This window comes from Photinus pyralis, unplaced genomic scaffold (genome assembly GCF_008802855.1).
Source record: "Photinus pyralis isolate 1611_PpyrPB1 unplaced genomic scaffold, Ppyr1.3 Ppyr1.4_LG5, whole genome shotgun sequence".
In the NCBI taxonomy this organism is placed as follows: Eukaryota; Metazoa; Arthropoda; class Insecta; order Coleoptera; family Lampyridae; genus Photinus; species Photinus pyralis.
In genome coordinates this window covers 16,756,746-16,780,007 of record NW_022170596.1, presented here as the reverse complement: position 1 = coordinate 16,780,007, position 23,262 = coordinate 16,756,746, and the positions used below count along the sequence as shown (strand labels likewise).

Sequence of the window (23,262 nt, the reverse complement as noted above, 5' to 3'; positions counted from 1 at the left end):
TTGCATGAAGTTTTACATGCAAACAACTTTATTATGAGTTTGACATGAAAGAATGTTAATTGCGTTTAAAGTTGCTACTAAATAGAGCAATAAAAAGAATTCACATTTGCAACTTGCTACCTATACCTACCTATACCGTACGTTGCTTAAGGCAATTTTTTATTTGTTACGAAATCTGCACGCGCTTCTACGTAAATATTGTGACGTTTTTAACTTCGAAATAAACGTTAAAGGAAGTGACTTATAATCATGTGGTAGACAACCATACATAAAGGAACTAATTGGCATTTATTTCGCAACAAATTTACTTGTAATTTAACTACATTCAGAAAATTTTAGTATATCGCGCCCGGGACTGCATTGACCAATGACCATGTCTCAATACAATGTAACCTCATCCCAATTTCTCCTCAACCCTTTCGGAAGCTTTTCAAGTTTTCCTCTCAATTCTTCTGAAGATAGCGGCAACCTTCGTGTTTTTCGTCTCAAAACCTCCTCAAGTTCTTGTATTCACTTAATCGTGATTAGCTTCTCCTATCTTGCTGATGATAGGTACATAGATTAGCCTTTGCTGATACGTATCAACCAATTTCCACTAAAACTTTCCTGAAGTACATACCTACTCCCCAAATTGCTGTCATGTTAATTTCTTAATTTCTTGGTCAATTTATCACCAAAACCAAATCCATCTCAAGCACCTACTAGATTCTTCCCTATCAAGTTCTCTGCAAATTCATCTTAATCTTAAGGAGCGGATTTTTATTATTAATAAATCGGCACCCTTCCTCTTTAATGCTTATATTTTATGTTTAGGTACTGATGTAGCTGGGACAGCTATTATTTCCATCATAGTTTATAAATTTGATATGATTTTTCTTTAGCACAAAGTTATATACATAATGCGAACGAAAGATGGTCCCCTCCATTTGAAGGAAGGGGTAGGCGTAAGTAAGGTATAAAATACCTACTACTTCCTATGTGCTTGCCATAAAATGGCGATTGTATGTGCCATTTAGAATGGAGGGTCGCTTCCTTTTGAAAGTCTTTTTATCACTTCCCGAGTTTCAAGTCTATATAATAATAATAATAATAATAATAATAATACTCTTTATTCCGTCGACTTGTTACAGTATGGAATGCGTCTAACATCTATTATGAAACATACAATACAGAAAATTGCTATTTAACATATAAGTGTATATATAACAGTACTTGTACACAGATCACAAACTTATATCACAGAACTGAAATATTCATTGAGGGAATAATAACATTTGATCAATAATACTTCTTTAAGCACAGTCTTTAAATGTCTAGTAGATGAAGCATTAGTAATATGATAGGGGAGATGATTGTAAATTTTTAAAGGCATTACATAGCAGCTATCGGCTGTGTAAGTTAGTTTGTGAGGAGGAATATAAACTTTATGGGCAGCTCTTATTGGATACTCATTCAATTTTCCCCTTAGTTTGATCTTATCGCTTAATACTTTTTTGTGTACATATAGTGCACAATTCATTATGTATATTGATATGTCACTGTTAGAATTTTCAATTGCCGGAACAAATCCTTACAATGTTTCGTATGGGGCGCAAAAGTCATTGTACGTAGTACCTATTCGCTTCTGGCAAACTAAAATTTTGGACATCCAATTGGTATTACCCCAGCATACAATACCATAACTCAATATCGAATGCACACTTCCAAAATAGTATGAGCGCATAGTTTCATTATTGACTAATTTTCTAATTCTAAACAGGTCTCCATTTTAATTCCAGCTAAGATGCCGCTTCGCCCTTATTTATTGTTTCTACAATTAAAATTGTAAGAAAAATCATTTTTTTACGACACCAGTTTCAAAATTGCAAATTTTAACTGAATTTTTAATTTCTGAACCGTTTATTTCATATCTCTGTTTGAAACGATCATTTTTACCTAGGTACATATATTTATCTTTATTCTCCAAAAATTAGGTTAAAGGTTGGAAAAACTTTTGAGTTTCAAATAAATTGGCGAATTTTCTTCAAATAATAGTATAGGTATTGTTTCCCAAGGGTGAGAAGTGAATTTTCACTGACAAGTCGGAAGTTTTCCGACGTGTCATCGAACCTCACTCGTCCTCGGTAATTTTTTTAAAATTAGTGTGCGGGAATTGGTTGTATACGAGTATAAACGCGGCTAGTGATTAGTGAACACAGATTTTTGCAAGTGCTTTAAAGACCAATTATACACGTGTTTCTTCTAGTATTTTTTATTATAAGTACCTGCAATATAATTTAAAACTAAGGGAAATAATTACAATGAAATCCTATTGACGTTATACTCGAATACATGTCTAATTTAAGTGGGTTGTGTGCAGGTTGTGTGTTCGTAATTCCATGATTGTCATGGAAATGTCATTTTAGGGACCGTTCCGTTCTCATATATTAAAATATTTGTTTCGGGAAAGTATTTCTGAAACAGTCTTCATGTGGCAACTTTTGAAAGTTATAAGAACAATCTAAAATACCTCATTTCGTTCTTTTTGCACCACGATAGCACTCTTCTGAATATTAAGGAGTTTCCAAAAATACTGAGGTTTCAAAGTAAGTACTCTTATCTAGGTCGTAATTTAGGCTGGATAAAACACAATCATTTACAGATGAAACACTATTTATTCGACAAAACTATTCAATCAAGCTGAAAGAAAAATAGGCAGTACAAATACCACGCTACAAAGCGATCGATTGAAACAATTAATTAAAGAAATCTAAGTTACATTAATTAAAGTATTAATAATTCAAAATATCCGATTGTAACTGCAATTTTCATTAAATGACGCCGCAAACGAACACAAAAACCAACTGATCTTACTTCGGGAACCTCAATTCGTTGACTTAAATTTTGATTTAGACGGCACGAGCTCATTGTAATTTCAGATGTAATATTGGCTCTTTGATGGTGAGAAAACTCGCTTTAGTTGATACTTGAAGACCTTAAAGGAAGTTTCACATAAGCGATAAACACAACATTTCGACTAACTCCTTCGTACACTTAATTTCTTTAATTCAATTAAACATTCACTTTAAACGACGTAATTAAACTGTCTTAGACCACTCAACTAACTTACTCTACAAAACTGTACAACTGGCATGACGGACTGTCTCACGCTAAAATTCGACAAACCTGACTAAAACTAAAAGAATAAAACCATACCTAAGCAGCTATAAACGTCCACCGTCAAACAAGCAATGATTCGTCTTCCACTGCTATTTAAAACATGCATGCTTCTCTTAGTTTCCGCCTCCCCTCTACTTGAATTTGCGTCGTTGACATTAAACACCAGTTGTTTTTTTCTGATCGTCGAAACCTGCTTATCTTCAAACTAACTGACTTTACGCAGCGATAAACATTATCGCAACGACCGGAGATAAACTTCCAAAAATACTACGCAAACACAAAATAACAATTGCAAATCAAAATAAAATTTCACAGATTTCGCAATGCTTGCAACCATCGGAGACATTGAAAATGATAACTGTATAACGCCATATGTGAAACACAAATAACCCTTATTCACCCGGGATCACTAGACTTTCTGAATAATAAGCCTCATAACGTCATGTTCGTAATCCTATTAAAGGAGATTTCAGATTGGAATTAACAAAACAATTGCGCACTCTTAAGTAAGTACCTACTGTATCGACAGTATCCGCAACTTTGTTGTAGTCATTTTTTAAGCACCACGAAATATGCTCACCAGTTTCCCTGATTTCCGTAAATAGAGTATGGACCTGTAAAAACTGTCCAGAAAAATTGTACCCAATGCTAGATTCGTAGTTCTGAATATGAAAAAATAACTTCATTATAGTGTAGGTGCAAATCGAAGTAGTAAACAAACTTTTTTGAAATTATGAGGAGCTTTATTTAATTACTTGATTTATTTATTCACAATTAATTATTAATGGAATTATATAAGTCTTGTACATGTCATATACCAGTCACCATGCTTCAATTTGCTTAGGATATAGCGCAAATGGAAAGTTTCTAAAAAAAAATAACGAACGTTCTCAAAGAGCCTAGAAGATCTATCATATTTTAAAAAAGAGTGCATCGCATCCGTTTTCCATCCTTATCGGCGGCGATTAATCTTTTATTGACTTGATGGCGCCCCGATGTCAGGGATACTCCCAACAATACGAAACGTAGAGGTCAGTTAGTCAACACACAAGACTTGCAGGCAACACCTAGTTCCACTTGATAGGTATAGACAGAATAAGGGTATTTTGATTAATTTTCGGATTGCTGGAAAATTCTCTTCACTTAATCCCCACATCTTTTCAGGAAGAGTGTAAGTAAAAAGTGCGCTGAAAGAGGACAAAAGCTTGACCCCAATTGCATATTATTAAAAAATCCGGAGTTATATTTCTTTAAGTTAAGTGTTGGTTCTTTAATAAAAGCTATCTCTTAATTGCCTTTCTGAGCAGAGCATATTTTAAATAACTTTCACTAGACGGCACTGTACCCAGGCATTGGTGTGCCATACTGGGGGCTCCACTCCAGTGTAAAATATTTTGGGGGCCCCAATAGCCTCATTAGGACACCTCTCGAGCTGACCACCAATTTGTTTTTCAGAGATAGCGGAAAAGTTTTTACCAACCTACCCTTACACACTACTGGGCGACAAAGTCCGTACAAGGCGACACTTATGTTACTAAATGGTGTACCTATACCCAGCTTTGAATTTCTTTACTTTCTGCCTAGCAGTGTAAGGCAAAAATCAGTACACATTCTAGTTGTTCTAATTGCATTTAAAAAAAACCAATTTACTATAACATGTAATAAACAAATTAAAGTATTATAATAAACGTCTCTTATAAGCATACAATGTTTGATGATCATAATAAGTGTGAATAAGTTTATACATATGCCTAAAGAAAAACAACAAATTATCATACTGTCCATCATAAGAATTACTGTTATTTAATACTAAATTGTTGACTTTTCTATCACTAAAACAATTCTTCAATCCATCATACTCAGAATTTAATCCCCACATATTTAAATGAATCTCGATTAAAAACTGATGAACTGCTTCAATTGTCGATAAATACCATCTGGGACTACCCTTGTGATGTCTCCAAAATTGCGAAATACGTTGCTGTAAAACGACACACCTAAGGCTATTAATACGGGTATCCTTATAAATTCCTTTGCTTTGATTCCAGGTGCTATCAATAAATACTGCTTTTTTTACAGGTAAAATACTATTGCCATTGTGTTTAACATCTATATAGTCTTCTATGCTGTCGTCCCTCGATTTTGCAGTCATTAAGGTGGTTTTGTTGTGCCCTTTCGGCAGCATGTTGAGAATTCCTCTTTTACTATGTTCATCAAACAGTTGGTTTATAGTAAGTGCCTCGAAGCTTGGATAAATCAGTACAGTATCGTGATCATAATCGGGAATATTAGGATAAGTGTACACACTAACATCCTCATGGGCTAACACTGCTGCATGTGCCGCAGTGCTCTTCCCATCGATTTCATTTCTATGCTTAATGATATCGATTTTAAGTGGTAACTAAAAAAATAGTTGAAAAATTTGTTTACACTAGACTTGGGAATACCTTCACAAATGGTAACTTTCCGTCCAACTCTGACACCGGCACGTAACAGGTGTAACAAAAGTACTTTCTCGACTTTGAACATTTGGGGCAGGGGTAGCGACCTTCTAATTGATTTAGGAATGCGTCATCGTTAATTAACATACCCTCGAAAGGGGTTTTATCAATTTCGTCAGTGCCATTCGGCATTGCAAGTTTTTGTTTAAATATTTATTTATTTATGTTCATAACCTAAAAAGTTGAAGGAAGTGGCTATTGTACTTATAAACTGTCAATTTGTCTGTGGTTACTCACGTGGTACATACACAGTTCACAAAAAAATTGCTAAGATGCAGAATAAAAATAGAGATCTAGACGTGTCAAGAAATAATGGGCTGGTTCTAAACATAATTGCCGTTTTGATTTTTTTCTCTTTAGCTCCAGCTTGTTTGCACAAATATTAATACTTACTCTACAATGTGTATTAGCTGAGACTCTGCAAGTAATAAAATGGTTTCTCCTACTACTAGGATGAAAAATAATCCCGTGTTAACGTTGTTATTGTTGACAATAATGGCAATAAGACAATAATAAGCTTTCATTTACATAATTTTACTTAGAGTAGGTAATTAGATACCTAATTTTGTTTTCTAGGTTATTTTTTTTGCTTTCTCCGACTTGGCATAAGCATATAATTTGTTTGAAACTACAGTTATTGAGTGAGAGAAAAACATTTTTCTTTCTGAAAAGTGGATAATAACAATATTCACAATGAAGACATCTTCCCCTACTAAAAATTGAAGAAACAAATGGCTCATGTACCTCTGCTAATTTCCGAGATCCCTACACCAAACGTTAGAAAAAAAATCCCTGCATAAATAACTAAAATTATTTATGAATCAGTCTAGTATACACATTTTTTATACCTACAGTTTCTGGCTGTGAACATGCTAGATTGTTTAGATGCAAAGAAAGAGCAATATTAAAAGGTATAATGTTTATTGTAAAAAAAAATTAGTGTACCATCATAATGTAAAAGGTATAAATAAAACTAAAATAATCTAATAGCCTTATAGTTTACGTAAATCTAGTACAAACACGCTTCCATCGGAAGCACTCGCTCCGACTTTATCACCCCTGGAATTCCAGCATACCTCAAAGATACCGCCCGTACCTTTATAACTATGAACAAGCTGACCACTTTGAGTTGACCAAATGTGCACGCATTTATCGAAACTGCCGCTCGCCAGAAATTTACCGTCCGGACTAAACGCGACAGAGTATACCGGTTCGGTGTGTTTAGTCAACGTATGAATGCACACTCCTCGTTCCACGTCCCACAGTCTGACGGTGGAGTCGAAGCTGGCCGACGCTAAGATTAAGTTCATGTTGGGATTTTGCGTGCCGGGACCCGTCGGTGACCATTTGATCGTGTAGATCTCTTTTGAGTGGGCCTGAAGGTCGTGAACGCACGTGTCTTGTTTCATGGACCAAATTTTTAAAGTCATATCATCCGAGCACGATGCTAGAAGATTGCCTTGAGGATCCCACTTGATGGCATTCACTTCATTCTGTACAAAATTGTAGTGGATTGTGAAAACGTAAGCGTGATACTTACCGTATGACCTTGGAAGCTCTTGATTGGTTTGTCGATGGTAAGTTTGCAGACGTGGATACGTTGATCCGTTGAGCAACTCGCGAAGGATGTGTTTGTTTGCCAGTCGACATCTAGAGCAGGGGCAGAGTGAAAACTGAACTGTTGGGTACATTGTCCACTAGCCGCATCCCATATTATAGTTGTTTTGTCCACCTGCAGACAAACAGCATATCATCATGTTGTAAATAACAGCAGGAAGAGAGATGCAACATGCAACTGTTGCAGATTTTGTGGCCCATGTCACAACAGGAAATTGTCACCTGCTGCACAAGGTATACTGGTACAGTTACAAATGAATATATTTTTTTACGTCTGATTTCTCCCTTCGAGCTTTCATTGGGCTACTGTTTTGTGTAGTTAATTAAAATCGCGAAAATTTTTAATATTTACAAAACAATTTTCCTATACACTTTGTACTTATCTGGTATCTGTATGGAGGAAAATTATTGCACTATTGCAGGTCAGACTTAAGGTAGAACGAAACCCAATAAACATATGAGTGGGAGAGAGACATAACTTTACTAATGTTGACATTGACGTAGCAATTGATTCACAAAACGCATCATCGCACTTTTAGTTTGTTGTGTATTCTATATCACTTTACACTCATATAATGCTTATTCGGTTTCTTTCTAGCTATTATATCAGACTGTGCAATAATTTTTTTCCATACATGTACCTATACATATATAAAACAAAGCTGTGTATGTTTTACCACTTATAACTCAAGAACGGCTGGACCGATTTCATGATGATGAATAGCAGAATAACTATTAAAATATCGAAAAAAATATATAATAAAAATGATTACAAAAGTAAATAAGAGAACAAATGACAACAAATCAAAATTCAAATATTTGGAATGTTGCCAACCGTAAAATTAAAAAGTAATAGGTATATGCAAATGCATTGTTTATTAATGAATAAACAATAATCCTACAAGTTATTCGCGATTGCGAATATTTTCGATTAACAATAAATCGCGTAGTGTGTAATAATGACGAATAAACGCTTAAAAATACCCACTACTTTAAAAGATTTAATTTTTAAAGTGTTCACATTGCAATTTTGCAACAAATCTTCGTTATGAAACATGTCTTCACATTTATATAGACGTCTGTTAATTTACAATACTTCAAAATATTTAAAGTGTATGTACCTACATACTATAATTTTGCAAGTTCTGAAACGACGTCTCTTATTTAAGACAGGTCTCAATGGATTTAAAATGTGCATAGTGTGATTATACAAGGAACTACTTATTACACAGCAAAGTAGGCATATAGCTCATCACAAATGAAAAAAAATAGTGACACCATACACGCAAAACACAACAAACCAATAGCAACACACTATTATAAGCCAATCAGAACACTCATGCCGTTTGAATTTATGACGTGCTTTACCCGAATGAATTTAGTGCTTCTAACGTTATTATACAGCTGGTTAGTTGCCCAAACTTGCACCGACATCAAATATTATAATTCCAAGTTCTTAACTTCACAAAAAACAACACCTTTGTACTTATTTTTAGGCAAATAACATACAATCATAGAATGCGCATGCGCGCCTCTTCTAATGTGATTGGTTCGCAATGAAACAAGGAAAAAAAATTGGATTGAAGGAAATTATTATTTATTTCCTAGGCTTATTTGATATTTCAGTGTTGTGTGCAAACTGCAAATCCATAAAGGTGAATAGATTGAAAATTGTTATTTCATATTTATTAATTTTTTCATTGTGATGGGCTTATGATTTTTCAAATAATTAAAATGTGCACAGTGTGATTTTGCAAAGTTGCCTTAATGAATATTACACTTTACTTTCATTTATTTCTTTATTAGTAAATAAAACGTCAATATCAATGCTGTTGGGTGGGAAAACTCAACCACTCAACAAACACCCACCACCAAATAGTGCAACCAAAAGTTGCTGAATTTATCCAAAAAAGGACTCTAAGGTTATTCCTTACACCCTGTCCAGTATAACCTTCCTTTTTTTACCAAAAATCGACTACACCAAAATTTCTCGGGAAAACACTTTTTCTTATTAATTTGGGTGCGTAGAATCCAAATCAATTCGTATTTTTTCGATCAGACTTCTCAATCAAAAGTTATACCTAGACTAGAAACCAATTTCGAAAAAAAATTCAAAGGGCTGTAACTTTTGAACTAGTAGCCCAATCTTGGAACTGCTTGAAATTATGAATTCTACAGACCACATTCTATAAGAAAATTTTTTTTTCTGATCGATCTGCGACAATTTTTTTTTCGGGGCTCAAAAAAAGGCAGTGTATAACTTTCCTTTTTGACCAAAAATCGACTACACCAAAATTTCTCGGGAAAACACTTTTTCTTGTTAATTTGGGTGCGTAAAATCCAAATCAATTTGTACTTTTTCGATCAGACTTCTCAATCAAAAGTTATAGACTAGAAACCAATTTGGGAAAAAAAATTTAAAGGGCTGTAACTTTTGAACTAGTAGCCCAATTTTGGAACTCTTTGAAATTATGGATTCTACAGGCCACATTCTATAAGAAAATTTTCCGGGTCGATCTGAGACAATTTTTTTTTCAGGGCTCAAAAAAAGGTAGTGTATAACCTTCCTTTTTTACCAAAAATCGACTACACCAAAATTTCTCGGGAAAACACTTTTTCTTATTAATTTGGGTGCATAGAATCCAAATGTCGATACATACCCCTGCCGAAAGAATATAATTTCCCTTTTTGTTCCACTTTAAAGCAAAAATAGGTCCTTTATGCTGTCCCAAAGTGCTTGCCAATCGTCCTTCAGTTGTCCATATTCTAGCATATCCGTCATAACTACCGGTCGCCAAGAGGCTACCGTCACACTGAAACACAGTCTACTGAAGAAACATTGGGCGACTCTACGACACATACATTCCAATCTAACGATGTAACGTCTTTATTACTCGGCACTTCGGTTCCACCTTTCTGTATACAATGCCTCAAAACCAATTGGTTCGGACTGGTTGTGTTGTCCGACATATCCCAAATCCGTGCGGTACTATCGCCTGATCCGCTAGCTAGCAAGTCGGTGGTGGGATTCCAGGCGCATATGAACACTTCCGATTCGTGACCTCTCAAAACTGTTGCCTTCGAAGATGGAATTTCGATGGAAGTATCGACTTCCATACTTTCAGTTGGTGTAGAAACGACCGCTACGACGACTACAAACGCGCAATTCTAAATAATGTATGCTGCAGATACACACCTTCTGCACCCTCCTCGCCATTCGTGTCGGTAATTTCCGATTTAATAGCCTGTTTTTGCTGGTTCTGTTGATTTTGTCTGCTCGCGACGATATCCGGCATTACCGCGTCTATTAAACTCAAGCTCTCGACCAGTCGTTGTTCGGTCCCGTCTTCGCTGATGCTAATTTCCGCTTCGGTGTACTGTAATCCTTTTTGTAAAATACTAAGTAATGCGGCAGGCGGTACGAGAGCCCCATTTATGTTAGATTGAGAGATGTGGGACTCTATTCCAAATGTGTAAGCCGAATGTTGAAAGCCTATGGGAAGGGTAAACAAAACCTCAATTTTTGAGAAGGTGGTATGTTAATACCTGACTCCTGTAAATAGCGATACACTAAGAAATTCACCTCATCACTGGAAAAACTCATTATATTAACGTAATTGTAAAAATTTGTGAATAAATATTCACTAAAATGTTAATAAAAAGACGCCAAACATTGTACACAAGGGGCAATATTGCGCTGTTGCCACGTTTTTAATTTTAACCAAAATAAAGGAGAGAAAAGAGTTGATCCCATAAGCTGAAACAACTAAATAAGGATAGTAGACATGTCCATGAACCTCTTATATATATGCCATGAACCTACCAGCAGTGGCGTACCTAGGTATTTTTCGAAGCGGTGCCGGATCAGGTTTTGGCGCCTTAGTTACCATTGAGCTCTAAGTAATAAAACACTGTACATTTTTGAGAGAAACTTTACACGAAATTTTAAAAGCACTGCACTACTTAAATTTTAGAATAATGCTTTGAATAACGAAGTCTTTCACTCAACGAAGAATAGAAATAGGTACATTTATTTATCATGTTTTCAATTCTCGCGTCAAATTTAGCTATGACATAGGGTACAAGTCGTAGAAATGATTGCGTCTTAGAATAAGGGTGCAAATGCTGGTCACACTAATACAGACTATTGTATAGATCACAAATAAAGTATTATTATTATTAGTTTAAATTTGCAGCCTTTTCCTACCGCTGTAACTTTGTTCTACAACGGCCATTCAGAAAGTAACAGACGTTTTGAAATAAAAAATTAAGAAAGTGCAAGAAACAACTGTTATTATATACGCTCTTAGGCTGCTTTTCAACATAGTCGCCATTCATATTGAGGCACTTAACATAGCGTGATACAAGTGTTTTGATTCAAACTTTGTATACATCCGCCGACTGTGGGGGCGTCAGAAGTGGGTACCGACAAAGGGAATATGGTAGCCCCCAACAAGATCTTATTGATTGTGGAGTTAAAACTGGCTAATAAAAGTAATGATCTGCCACACAAAAATGCCTTGGATCTCACACTGTGACTTTGATAATTTCTTTAATTTTTTAGCAATGTTCCGTTCGTCCTAAAGGAGCGTAAATTTAGTTTTCATTATATTTCAGCGCACCCTGTAGTCGACTTCAGCAAACTATTAGAATTTAACTGCCGTTCTTGTCTTTTATGACTGGCCTATACGGTACACCACATACTGCCTATCCCGACTTAGTGCCCTCGGTACTTCAGAGCCTCTGGTGCGCCCTCCCGCCTTCAGAGCGCGGTGCCGCGGCACCTTTGGCACCTACCTAGTTACGCCACTGTCTTCCAGAGCAAGGTCAGCGGAACACAATCAAACATTGCATAATTAGGTGGTAATTAAGTGCCCCATTCCCGAATTAAATGCTCCTTTTTTTTTAAATTATTACATGTTTTGCCAGGTTCATATGAACTCAGCAGAACACTACCTGAAAAAACCAAGAAAATGAAAAGTGAACTAACAATAATTAGGTGCTAATTAGGTGGTACTTAAGTGCCCTATCCCCGAATTAAATGCACTTTTTGTTTAAAAATTATTACATGTTCTGCCAGGGTCATATGAACTCACTACCTTTAAGACCCAAGAAAATGAAAAGTGAACTAACTATAATTAGGTGCTAATTAGGTGCTCGTGCTAATTAAGTGCCCTATTCCCGAATTAAATGCTCCTTTTTTTTTGAAAATTATTACATGTTCTGCCAGGTTCATAATTTTAAAAAAAGGAGCATTTAATTCGGGAATAGGACCCTTAATTAGCACCTAATTATAGTTAGTTCACTTTTCATTTACTTGGGTTTTTAAGGTAGTGCTCTGCTGAGTTCATATGAACCGAATAATAATGGTATTTCCGTTAAACAAATAAATAAATAAATAAATAGTCCGCTCTCGCCTTCTTAGCTGCCGGTTCCTGTATGAAGAGTTAAATACACTGAAAACTGCATCAGATTCTTTATTTTTAAAAGATTTTTGCAATTATGCTAATAAAACGGCAACTACAGCTACAACTGTGTTCAATTTCTTTTTTTGTGGTATGCCTCCAGAACTAAAATGTGAGCGTTCATAATAATTTAGTGCTCCAATCTTGTGTCCAAACAAATTAAAACAAGAAATTTTAATAATCAGTTTAAATGCCCATATCTCAATTATTGAAGTGTGAAGAAGTGTTAAAAGGTTTTCATCGTACTGGACGTTTAAAATATTAATATTTAGGACGGTTAATATCAAATTAAAACATAAACGGCAACAGTGTATCGCGTGAAGTTAGCGACGCGAATTTTGAAGGGCTGCCAACCGCCACCGGATGCTTTAGTATGGCGTCCGGGGATAAGTGCGTGAAGAATTTTGGTCGAATATCTCCCGTGCCGGAAGATTCATCCGAAAGTGACGGCGAAACCGAACCCGCGAAATCATTTCACAGACGATTATCTACTAATCACGAAATAAAATGTTCGGTATGTGTGTGTGACACTGCCTGAAAGCTCGTTTTTATGATCGTACTCAAAAAAAAAAGATGGAATGATTATGTTTTTATTTACTTGTATTGTGTTGAATTATAATTGGAGTGTTTGCTTGGCCTGTACATTTCAGAATGTTTAATCCCAGAGCTTTTATTAAATCATCTCTTCGTTCCATTTACGAAGCGATATAGTGTTGTTTTTCTCTTAACCGTAATCACCCGCTTTTCGCATTTTATACAAGTTAGCTTTCGGTGTTTTTGTATTTGAGAATTCAATTTGCATAGGTTTACATTATTGATGTGACCTACTTAAATTATATTAAGATGTTATGCTACTAGGTCAGTTCCATTGTTTATTATGTTGGATACCTGTTGTGTTGTTATCTATCTTTAAGGCTATTACGTTAACTACAAACATCAGGCATGGCTTTCTATAGTTTTGTATTACACACAATTATGTTTTGTGCTTTATTGAATAAATGATATAATATGTATCTTTTATTTGGCACGCATCGGCATCAACGCGTTGAATTATTTCTTTAAAAAGTCGACTTTAGTATACGTATATATTTTTTGGGAGCTATACGAAACTTCGAAACTACCTATCCATGTCTATTGACGTTAGTGTACAGAATGTAATAGTGAGACGACCTTACGGAGAATAAATAGATTTGGACATAGAAATTTCGCACGTGATGAATTTTAAAAATGACCAATGTGATATAAACCTTTAATAATAAATTCGAGTTCAAAATTTATTATGTATCGATTTGGGCGACAGTAATAGCCAGGTTGCGGACAGCATTTTCCGTTATGTTAGACGGCCATTTTTCCTTATAATATAAGTTTATAAGTATAAAACATTTTTATAGCAAAGTGTGTGCTGGGCGTGTTCAATTTTGCTTATAAGTTTGAAGGAGTCTTAACCTCACTTTTATTTTACATTGTGTTAAAATGTCCAAAGTTCACTACTATGCTCTTAGACAAAAAGAAAAGAACTACCGCCAACATAAACACTGCACAATTGTAGGTTAGCAGGAAAATGTTATTTATGAGTGATTACGTACTGCGCAGTGACACATTATAAGAACTTCATTTTCATTGGTTCCGCTATTTATAAATATATCGTACAAAAAGCCCTCATACCGTAAATTATTTCTACAAAAATTTATATTTCTTATGTTATAAGAAACGTCTAACATAACGGAAAATGCTGTCCGCAACCTGGCTAATGAATTACAAACAAATAGTGACGTTAAGTTTTCTTCCTTGGAGAGGAATTATCCAATTAATTACTAGCTTTAGTATTTTAATTCCTTATGTACGTGCTGAAAGTAGAGATTATAACGTGAGGTTTAGGCTTAGAGAAGGAAAGATAGAGAGAGGATAAAAGGTGATCGTACGTGAGGTAAATTTTAGCGCTGTTTACCACCATTAGCATAGCCGCCTACAGTTCTTTTTCGTAGCATTAAAGTTAATTTCAAACTTACAATCACGTACGACTGAAAATGCAAAGAAGAAGTAAAAAAGTTTTGTGTGCCACCAAGCTATGCGAAAATTTGCTTCAACCCGCAGCATTTTATTTGATTGGGTATTACAGGTGCTCTCCTTCCACAGTTTATGGGTTTAGGTTGCCGCTGCTTTAATTCCAACCCGCCACATAAACAACCAACTAGCTCAGCGTTAGAAAATAAAATAAAAGCTTGAGATCTTCTACAGCGGTAGCTCGTTCTGGGCATTCAATCTTCATTTCGTCACAATTTACCAATAGGATTGAGCGCCATTTAATTTTTATCTTAACTCTGTGAGAAGATACGAGGGTAGTAATAACAGGAAAATCCATTTAGGTACTAAAAGAAATACTGGTTTATTCAATCAACAAAATCTCAAGATGAAATTGTCTCCAAAATGGATAGCGCAAATACAAAATACTCCCCAAATATTCAAAATTACTGACTACGTGACTGAAAACTCTTTGTAAATTAAATGTACAATCAAAACTTCCCCAATTAACCAAACCCCCTATCGAGAATGATCGATTAATTGACTATGTCAATAACAAAAGGTTCCAAAAAACAAAATTAAATGCGATCGATAATTATTGCTTCGATAATGAAAGCACAAGTATTCACATGTAATCGTAATACTCGAATTTTAAACACGTGTAATCACGAGGCGGAAGGGTTGGTATATTTCACAAGGGAAGTAGATAATTTAACGAGGTAATTATGGGCCAGAACTCATTCTTAAGGTGCGACAAATCTACTGTAAACCTTTCATTACAAACGTCCCTCTGCAATCTACACGTACGGCGGTCATAGGAGATGACACGGCAGTAGGGAATGTAATACCGGGATCCCGCAGCATTTTTGCGGGATTAATCCCGCACATAAATGGAGCGGGATCCCGAGGGATTTGCGGGACTGAGGAATTTGTCGACCAAGGGGACGACTCTGTTTACTTTTTTAATGAAACGCATAACGGAGAAGTTATTTTTTAAATAATTGTTAAACTTTTTTAGTTATTAAATGCCCTATGATTTTTAAGGCACCTTAGAAGTTCACCTTTTTGTGCTTTACATGTGAGGTTGAATTCTAAGTTAGGCTGAAGATACTTTTTTGTTAAATATTGTGATAATTAGCGATTTATTTTAATCCTCAAGTTAACCTTACAGAATTGCTTATTTGCCAATTTATATACCGGGATTGAGATTTTGCTGAAGGATTGCATTCCCTACACGGCAGTATTCGGTCTGACTGTTCGTTTTTGCGCTCGAGGGTCATGTAAATAAACATCGCGAGGCTGGCGGCATCGATTGCTAATCTGATTAATTTTTTCCCTATGACTAACTCCCCTCTTTTTTTTCATTAATTAAATAGTAGGTACTGCCCCTTTTCTGTATCACGTGTAGTTATTAATTCCATCATGTTTACCGAAGAAGAAATCTTAGTGGATATCCCAACCCATGTACAAAATTATTGATGACTGTTACTCCTTATAATTCAAAGAATTATCTCTTGCTGCATTTGCAGATGTAAATAAACTAATTAAGAAGACGAAATATAATATGGTTAAAGGTCAAACATCTCGACTCGGAAAATTTCCGAAACCCATTAAGAAACAAAGCCGCATATAAGTTAAACAGCGCAGGAATAAATACACGCTTCTTGCAGTGCAGATGAGTTGACCAATTTATTCTTTCAAATTCTTATTCTTCTGGAAAAGAATTTGGAACCTCCCAATTTTTACAACCGGTAAATTTCGAAGCCACGCAATGTTTAAATTACTCAAACCCCAAAAATGCCTATTTTTGTTTTATTTTACTGCGACAAGATCAAAAATTTACATCCAAAAGTCGATCTACCGTTCTTGATATGTTTTGTGATTAGGAGTAAGGTTTCCTATAGGTATACCTTAGTTAAAAAGATGTTGTAGAAGTATCATGTAACCTGCTCTCCCTAAGAGATTATTTAGTGTTTATTATGTACCTACCCAAACTACACATCCAAATTAAAGATGATCTAGCATAAACATTCTATGTGAAACAGCATACTTTTTTTTTACTTAGCGAACTGTTTACGTTCGATCACTTTGGAATTGGATAAATAGTAGTTGGTATTCGTTAATGGTTACTACCTCAAATCACTAGCTGTACCATTTGAACTCCGAATTGGACCAAGTATCATAATTTTATCGTTAGTTTGCAGTTACTCGTCCAGTACCACCACAAAACTGTCCTGTTGTTCACAGCAGTGTTCGTCCGTTGATTGTTATTAGAAATGCGTCCCTTTCCATTAGAATGACAAACAAATAAAAAACCGTTTTTTACAGATAGTCTAAACACCGATCGATTTAGTTGGAAACTTCCACCTCGGTTGTTTTAAAGGACATGTATCGACATTTGCGGCGCCTGGGATCGAACAAGGTTTGTTAATCCTTAAAAATACATAGCGTAGTCTCGCACCGTAATCCCATCTAGATCGAATCTAAAAGTATCAACAAGTTTCGAAGTTATTTGCTTCCGAAACGATACTTTTGGCGGAAAATTATGTGCTTGATTTGTCTTAAATCCCAGCAAAGTTTAGATTGTTCCGTTACACTCGACAGAATGTCACGACGAAATGTTTTACGTTACTTTAGATGAAAGATCCCCTAAATGGATTTAAGAAGCGAATGTTCTCAGGGGGATGAATAGTTTTTTCGCCGCGTACTTACTTCAAAGCGCGAGAGTGTTTTCAGGCAGGAAAATGTAGTAGGTGCTACAAATATATTCAATGATCCTTGCCATTTATGTAGCAAACTTATATGAGGGAAAAGCTCATACTCAAACTTCGTTCGTAGGAAAAGTTATTAATGGAGAGTTTTAGATTTATGTATGCGATGTCGCTTTTGTGCAAAATTCGCGGTGATTTATTGCACTTTTACATGGTTAGCACATAAAGAACATTTTTGCGTGAAGTAAAATTCCCATATATCTTTCCTACCCTTTTGTTTATTTTACAGAACCTAGGTTAACTACCTCGGGCGATTCGAGAGGCAATCCTGAGCCGTAAATATTCTCTAGGGAATCTTACTGCAAATAATTTGGTACCTATTACTTGGGGGTTGTTCTGCATTCAAGTAGAATAATCTCAGCAAATATGTAACGTTTCACTGTCAACTGCATACATACACTATTTGTATACAAATTAGGAAATCAGATAGGAAGTCTAGAGAGTAATGTATCGATCTCTTATTGTGGAAAGACAGCATATCTATTCCAATTATGTCTGGAAAGTAATTGAGTTATTCCACTTGTACTAATTGAAATACTTTTTGTTGTAATTCAACTAAATCCTGTAGGTAGTAGAATACTTGAAGAATCGCATTCAAATACATTTTGGTGATTGGATTAGGTATTTTAATTCCATTAGGAACTCTAATTCTAATGAGTTTTCAAGACTGAAGGTCGGGGAAATGGAACTACAAATGATTAATTCGAATAATGATCAATTATAATGGACATTCCATTGGTTGTGACTCTTCAGAATCCAGCAAGTTCTTAAAAGTACAAACTGCTATAATAGTTTCTAGGTTAACAGGTAATTTTGCGGATGAATTGAGAAATTGAGTCAGAAAATATAGAGCGAAAATTATAATGATAGATAAGAATTGCAATTTTACGTAATGCGTTCATTTTTGTTTTTTTTTTTTGGAAAAACCTTCCTGCACTGTCCACTTTGATTACAGAGCTAATGGCTCTGATTTGTCTTTTTTTGCAGATTATACTTAAAACAAAAACCATTCAACGTGTAAACGAGCTACTGGGTATGGCTATAGCATGTGCAAAACTAAATTTTGAACCTAGTGTTAGATTTGCTTTTATTCCAAGTGCCTATGTATGAAATTTCATAAATAAAAAGTTTGCGATTCGGTTCAGAAATGGTCGAGATGCGAAAAAGGAATGTGGATCGATTAGGCTCAAATTTTGGCATTGCCTGTTATCTGCTTAAAGCTATGCCCATATTGAATTTCATGAAATTCGGTTCTAGTCCAGTCAAAATAGGAAAATCAGAGGAACTAAAAATACTAGTTCCAATTTTTTCATAAATGTGTAGGGAGAGGTTCCCTGAACAAGAAAAAATAAAGTCACTCCAAATTCCGGTGCCGTTGGGGGGAAGGAGGGGGCTTTAAACGATCCATTTTTCAGTTTTTCGCTTTTAACTCGAAAATGGTACGTTACAGTAAAGTTCTTCAGTACAAAATGAAAGCTTATTAAAATTGCTACAAGTTTGGTTATATACATCTTTACGAAAAACTGAACCGTTTTCGTGCTACCGGCTCCGGAAAGGTGGTAATTTCTAAACAAAATTGTTTTTCACTCACGTTTTTCGTATATTTTTCTGTACAGCATTAACATCCATATAGTCCGAACCTGTTGAAGTACGAGTTATCTCCATACCCCATGACTCTATTCCACGAAGGATGCTTCAGGACAACGAAGAAATCTGCTCTCTATGAGGCTTTCCCTGTGTGCATGGATGCAGTGAACCTCCAAACCATTTACACTGTAGTGTATGTACGGTGGCTTTCTCCTTCACAGAGTCAAGTGGAATGTTGGGACCACCTTTCTCTTTCATCTGTGAGCAGTATAATAAATCACTATTCTTCCAATTGTGCAGTTGTATTCGATGGGTACGAGGACATTAATACCATAAAACGGTTCAGTTTTCGAAAAAATGTATATAACCAAACTTGTAGCAAATTTAATAAGCTTTCATTTTGTACTGAAGAACTTTTTCACTGTAACGCACCATTTTCGAGTTAAAAGCGAAAAACTGAAAAATGGGTCGTTTGAAACCCCCCCCCCCTTCCCCTTCCCCCAGCGGCACCGGAATTTGGAGGGACTTTATTTTTTCTTGCTCAGGGAACCTCTCCCTACACATTTCTGAAAAAATTGGAACTAGTATTTTTAGTTCCTCTGATTGCCCATTTTTGGTCTAAATTGACTGAGCTATCATAGCTAACGCAGATGTCAAAAGGGATGCCGATTTGTGCGCCAATACTCAGGGTTTGTGCCGCTTTCCTTTTGGAGTTATTCAAAATTAAGGAGGTGCCAACTTAACGTAGCGCCCCTTACAATCGTATGGAATTACCATCTATGTAATCATTCTGTGCCTAGTTTGTACTAATTTGTGCGCCAATCCCTACGTTTTGTGCACCTTTCGTTTTGAGAAAAATTTTCCGTTGGTTGTCCAACTTAATGCCAACTTTCTCGTATCGATAAAAATACAAATAAAAAGGTTTTCGCCCTTAGGCGAGTAACTTCAGCACATTTTCCCTGAATGATCAGTACTTCCCAAAAGGCCATAGCTATGTGCGCAGTTCGCGCATGAGCACATGAGCACATTTAATTTATGCTATAGGTATGCGATGTTTGTTTTTACTAGAAGCGTTTATAGACTTTAGAGAGAGATTTTCATAAGTAAAAAAGCTGGCATTTTGGAGTCTGCGCATGCGTGGATTTGATTTTTACTATGTGCGATATGTTTGTTTTTCCTAATGACATTTGTAGTTTTCGATTTTTACTACATGTGATATGTTTTTCTTTACTAAAAGCACCTATGGTTAAAATTTCAAAGAAATATCCTGATAAATAAAGAAGTGGGCACTGACTGCGCACATCTAATTGTTGCACTATCAGTTATGTTTGTCTTTAACAGAAGAATCTGTGATTATTTCTAAAAGATATCTCGATAAATAACAGTTGATAATGCGCATCCTGCCATTAATCTGATGTTTATAATATGCGATACGTTTGCTTACACTAAAAGCAACTTTGGGTAAAATTTCAAAGACATACCTCCATAAATAAGAAAGTTGCCATTGTGCAGTCTGCGCATGCGCACAACTGTTTTTTACTGTATGTGATATATTTGTTTCACCAGAAGTATCTGTGGTTCAAATTTTAACAAAATTATTAATAAATAAGGAAGATGACAATGTGCAGCCTGCGCATGCGCAGTTTAATTGTCAGGATGTTCCTTGGCTCAGGTGCTAGATCTATACGCTGCCGAATATAAAAAAAAACAACTTAATATCTTGAAAACTGTAGGAGCAGTTAAGGCCTCGGACAGACGGACGGACAGAGAAAGTGACTGCAATAGCGCACCCACCTTCGTTGGAAAATGCGCTACCAAAGTTGGAAACTGTTGCTTTCAACAGGATGGTGCACCCGCGCACTACGTTCTAATTGTGCGAGAATACGAAATTAATTCGTCGTACTAATGACCAAACGCGAATTTATTAATTTTATACTTTTCTCTAAAAATCACGCACTGGTAGCAACCGTGATCCAACTGCCTATCGATTAAAATCAGTTACTATGAGCAACACTCTAGTTCCGTTGCGTGCTAACGAACGAAACAATAAAATTTCTTTCCAAAACTACATCCTCTTACCCCTTATTATATTCATTAATGGATGCCTACAGAATGTTTTCGTATTACCAAAATCGGACATCTTTAATCGTTGACTTGTTTGCTTACGAATCAAACAAGAGGCAGAGCAATAAATCCAAATTCCCCATACGAGATACATACGCTATACGAAGTCCGTCAGAGACTACGCAGTTTCCGCGATATGCCGAAATCGCAGTTGGAAACAAATAGCCCCAATAATGCGCAGTCAGCAGGGATTTCTGCCCTACAAAAGATGTAGGCGTAATTTTTTAACATGCTGTTAAGGTCTGGGCCTTGAAACAATAACGATGCTTTCGACCTTGGGGGAGGACCATCCGTGTCGCCATCTTGAATGAAAGTTACAAAAATCGGTCTTTGCAATATAACTCCGCAGCGGTTCATCGTACGAAAAAAAAGCCTCAAATAAAAGGTAAAGAAGGGAAAATACCGCACATTTTTGTAATAAACCTTTTTTTTTGTATTTCTAATATGTTTCGAGTTACAGGGGGGGAAATTTTTGCCGAATGTTTCTCGCCATTTATTACAGTTATCCATTTTGTTAATTCTGACGGTCTGTCGGTCCGTCTGTACTCTCATTTCCGGCTGAACCGGCTGGAACCAGATTTGGTAGGTACACATACACATGTTCTTAGATATAAAAGGGCAGAATATCTGTGCTAGGCACAGCAAATTTTTTTAATATGTTTTATTGTACACGTACATGTCTTCTAATGCTAAATCCAAGTTTTGGACCTTGAAGAAGCTGTGCGCGCGTGACCATCTTCAGATATCCAACCAAAATAGCCCCAAAATCTAGTTTTTCCCATATATCTTTTTTTCATTGCAAATTTCCGTTAAAGTAGCATTAAAAAACTTTGTAGAGCATAAAATTTCCTACAACTTCGTTGTTTTTCTTACCTCTAAGGTACCGAGGTATAAAGTCGCAAAGATGCGATGTAGTTGTAAAGTCACAAATCAGGCTGTGACTGTGACAATAGATCCATTGATACTCTTCCATTGTATGTCTATTGCCAAAAAGTCTGAGAGAGAACTTCAGGAATATTTCCATTGTGAACTATCTTCCTAACTATTTTCCTGTGGGAATTTGAACAATTTAGTGTTTAGTAATAAAACGGCACATATAGCTAATTAATTTGACTTTTGTTAGTGTATTTTCGGCATAAAGCATTTATTGTTTATTATTTGCTTGGTCAAGAATTTGGCATCTGGTTTTATTCATGTTTAATACGGATAAATATCTCTTTGTCGCTAGTAAAAATGAATTTTTATTGTTTAGTGACACATTTTAAAAGTGCAGCGCCATCTATGAACGGAAAAATATTGTTTTAAAGCTATATAGTTTCTTTCGATCTGGAAAACCATTGTGTCGTATCGAAAATAATAATTATAGAAGTTTGTTTTACTTTGACTGCAGAAAAGTGGAAAAAACACATTAATAATGTGGAAAGCGAGATGTGGAAGCTTGACAGCATGATTGAGAATATATAGAACTTATAATTATACGACACGTGGCAGTGATAGTTCTTCTGAGTCCGATGATAAATTGTATCATTTCATCACAGAATAAAAATGTACGTTTACCTATAATTGCCCTTAAGCAGGCACAATTTAAATGAATGAAATTGCGATACGATTATAATTTCTTTTGACCATGAAATTTTTTTAATAAACATGAAATGATAAAGGCAATATTAATTTTAAATAAATAATAAATTTTCATTTAAAAACAAAGCTGAAATCACATTGAGATAAGTATATAATTTTTGTGTCCCCAAGAACCCACTCGCACTGCCATTTGCTGCAGTAATCCATACCAATGAGAGAAAAATCTCCCGTTTGGGATGCCTTTCGGTCAGGGTAAATGTCCCGAAACGTGCAACAATATTACACATGCAGCTTACTCATTCTCATTGGCGATTTCTGCTGGTATACTACATCTATTTAGTTTTTCTACTCACCGCTTTCCCTTTTGGTAGTGGAAATGCTTATGTTTTGTATATGGGTATGAAGTTACCAGTTTCGTTCAAGCAGAAAAGACAG

The 23,262-nt window shown here is 35.6% G+C and overlaps 2 protein-coding genes and 1 long non-coding RNA gene across 3 annotated transcripts in view; 1 reads left to right on the top strand and 2 right to left on the bottom strand.

The window, feature by feature from the left end:
• The window catches only part of LOC116171139, a 49,720-nt gene that overhangs the window by 21,896 nt on the left and 4,562 nt on the right, over positions 1-23,262 (top strand). The window lies entirely within an intron of this gene.
• On the bottom strand, positions 4,838-5,841 carry LOC116171138 (DTW domain-containing protein 1). The gene is made up of 2 exons (XM_031487827.1): positions 5,607-5,841; positions 4,838-5,560 (listed from the first exon to the last, which is right to left on the bottom strand). Exons 1-2 carry the CDS (start codon positions 5,790-5,792, stop codon positions 4,838-4,840), a joined length of 909 nt encoding a protein of 302 aa, XP_031343687.1. The 5' UTR covers positions 5,793-5,841.
• On the bottom strand, positions 6,565-10,985 carry LOC116171137 (F-box-like/WD repeat-containing protein TBL1XR1). Its single transcript, XM_031487825.1, has 6 exons — positions 10,824-10,985; positions 10,474-10,770; positions 10,140-10,429; positions 9,938-10,090; positions 7,201-7,392; positions 6,565-7,153 (listed from the first exon to the last, which is right to left on the bottom strand). Exons 1-6 carry the CDS (start codon positions 10,879-10,881, stop codon positions 6,653-6,655), a joined length of 1,491 nt encoding a protein of 496 aa, XP_031343685.1. The 5' UTR covers positions 10,882-10,985; the 3' UTR covers positions 6,565-6,652.

What these genes read in the sequence shown, in the direction of transcription:
- LOC116171138 (XM_031487827.1), bottom strand. Translation starts at nt 5,792, where the DNA reads ATGCCGAATGGCACTGACGAAATTGATAAAACCCCTTTCGAGGGTATG. An exon ending in GAAAGTTACCATTTGTGAAG is followed by an intron (nt 5,561 to 5,606) that starts GTATTCCCAAGT and finishes CTATTTTTTTAG; the next exon opens with TTACCACTTAAAATCGATAT.
- LOC116171137 (XM_031487825.1), bottom strand. Translation starts at nt 10,881, where the DNA reads ATGAGTTTTTCCAGTGATGAGGTGAATTTCTTAGTGTATCGCTATTTA. An exon ending in TCGCTATTTACAGGAGTCAG is followed by an intron (nt 10,771 to 10,823) that starts GTATTAACATAC and finishes CCCTTCCCATAG; the next exon opens with GCTTTCAACATTCGGCTTAC. An exon ending in ATTATATTCTTTCGGCAGGG is followed by an intron (nt 7,393 to 9,937) that starts GTATGTATCGAC and finishes GTTTGTCTGCAG; the next exon opens with GTGGACAAAACAACTATAAT.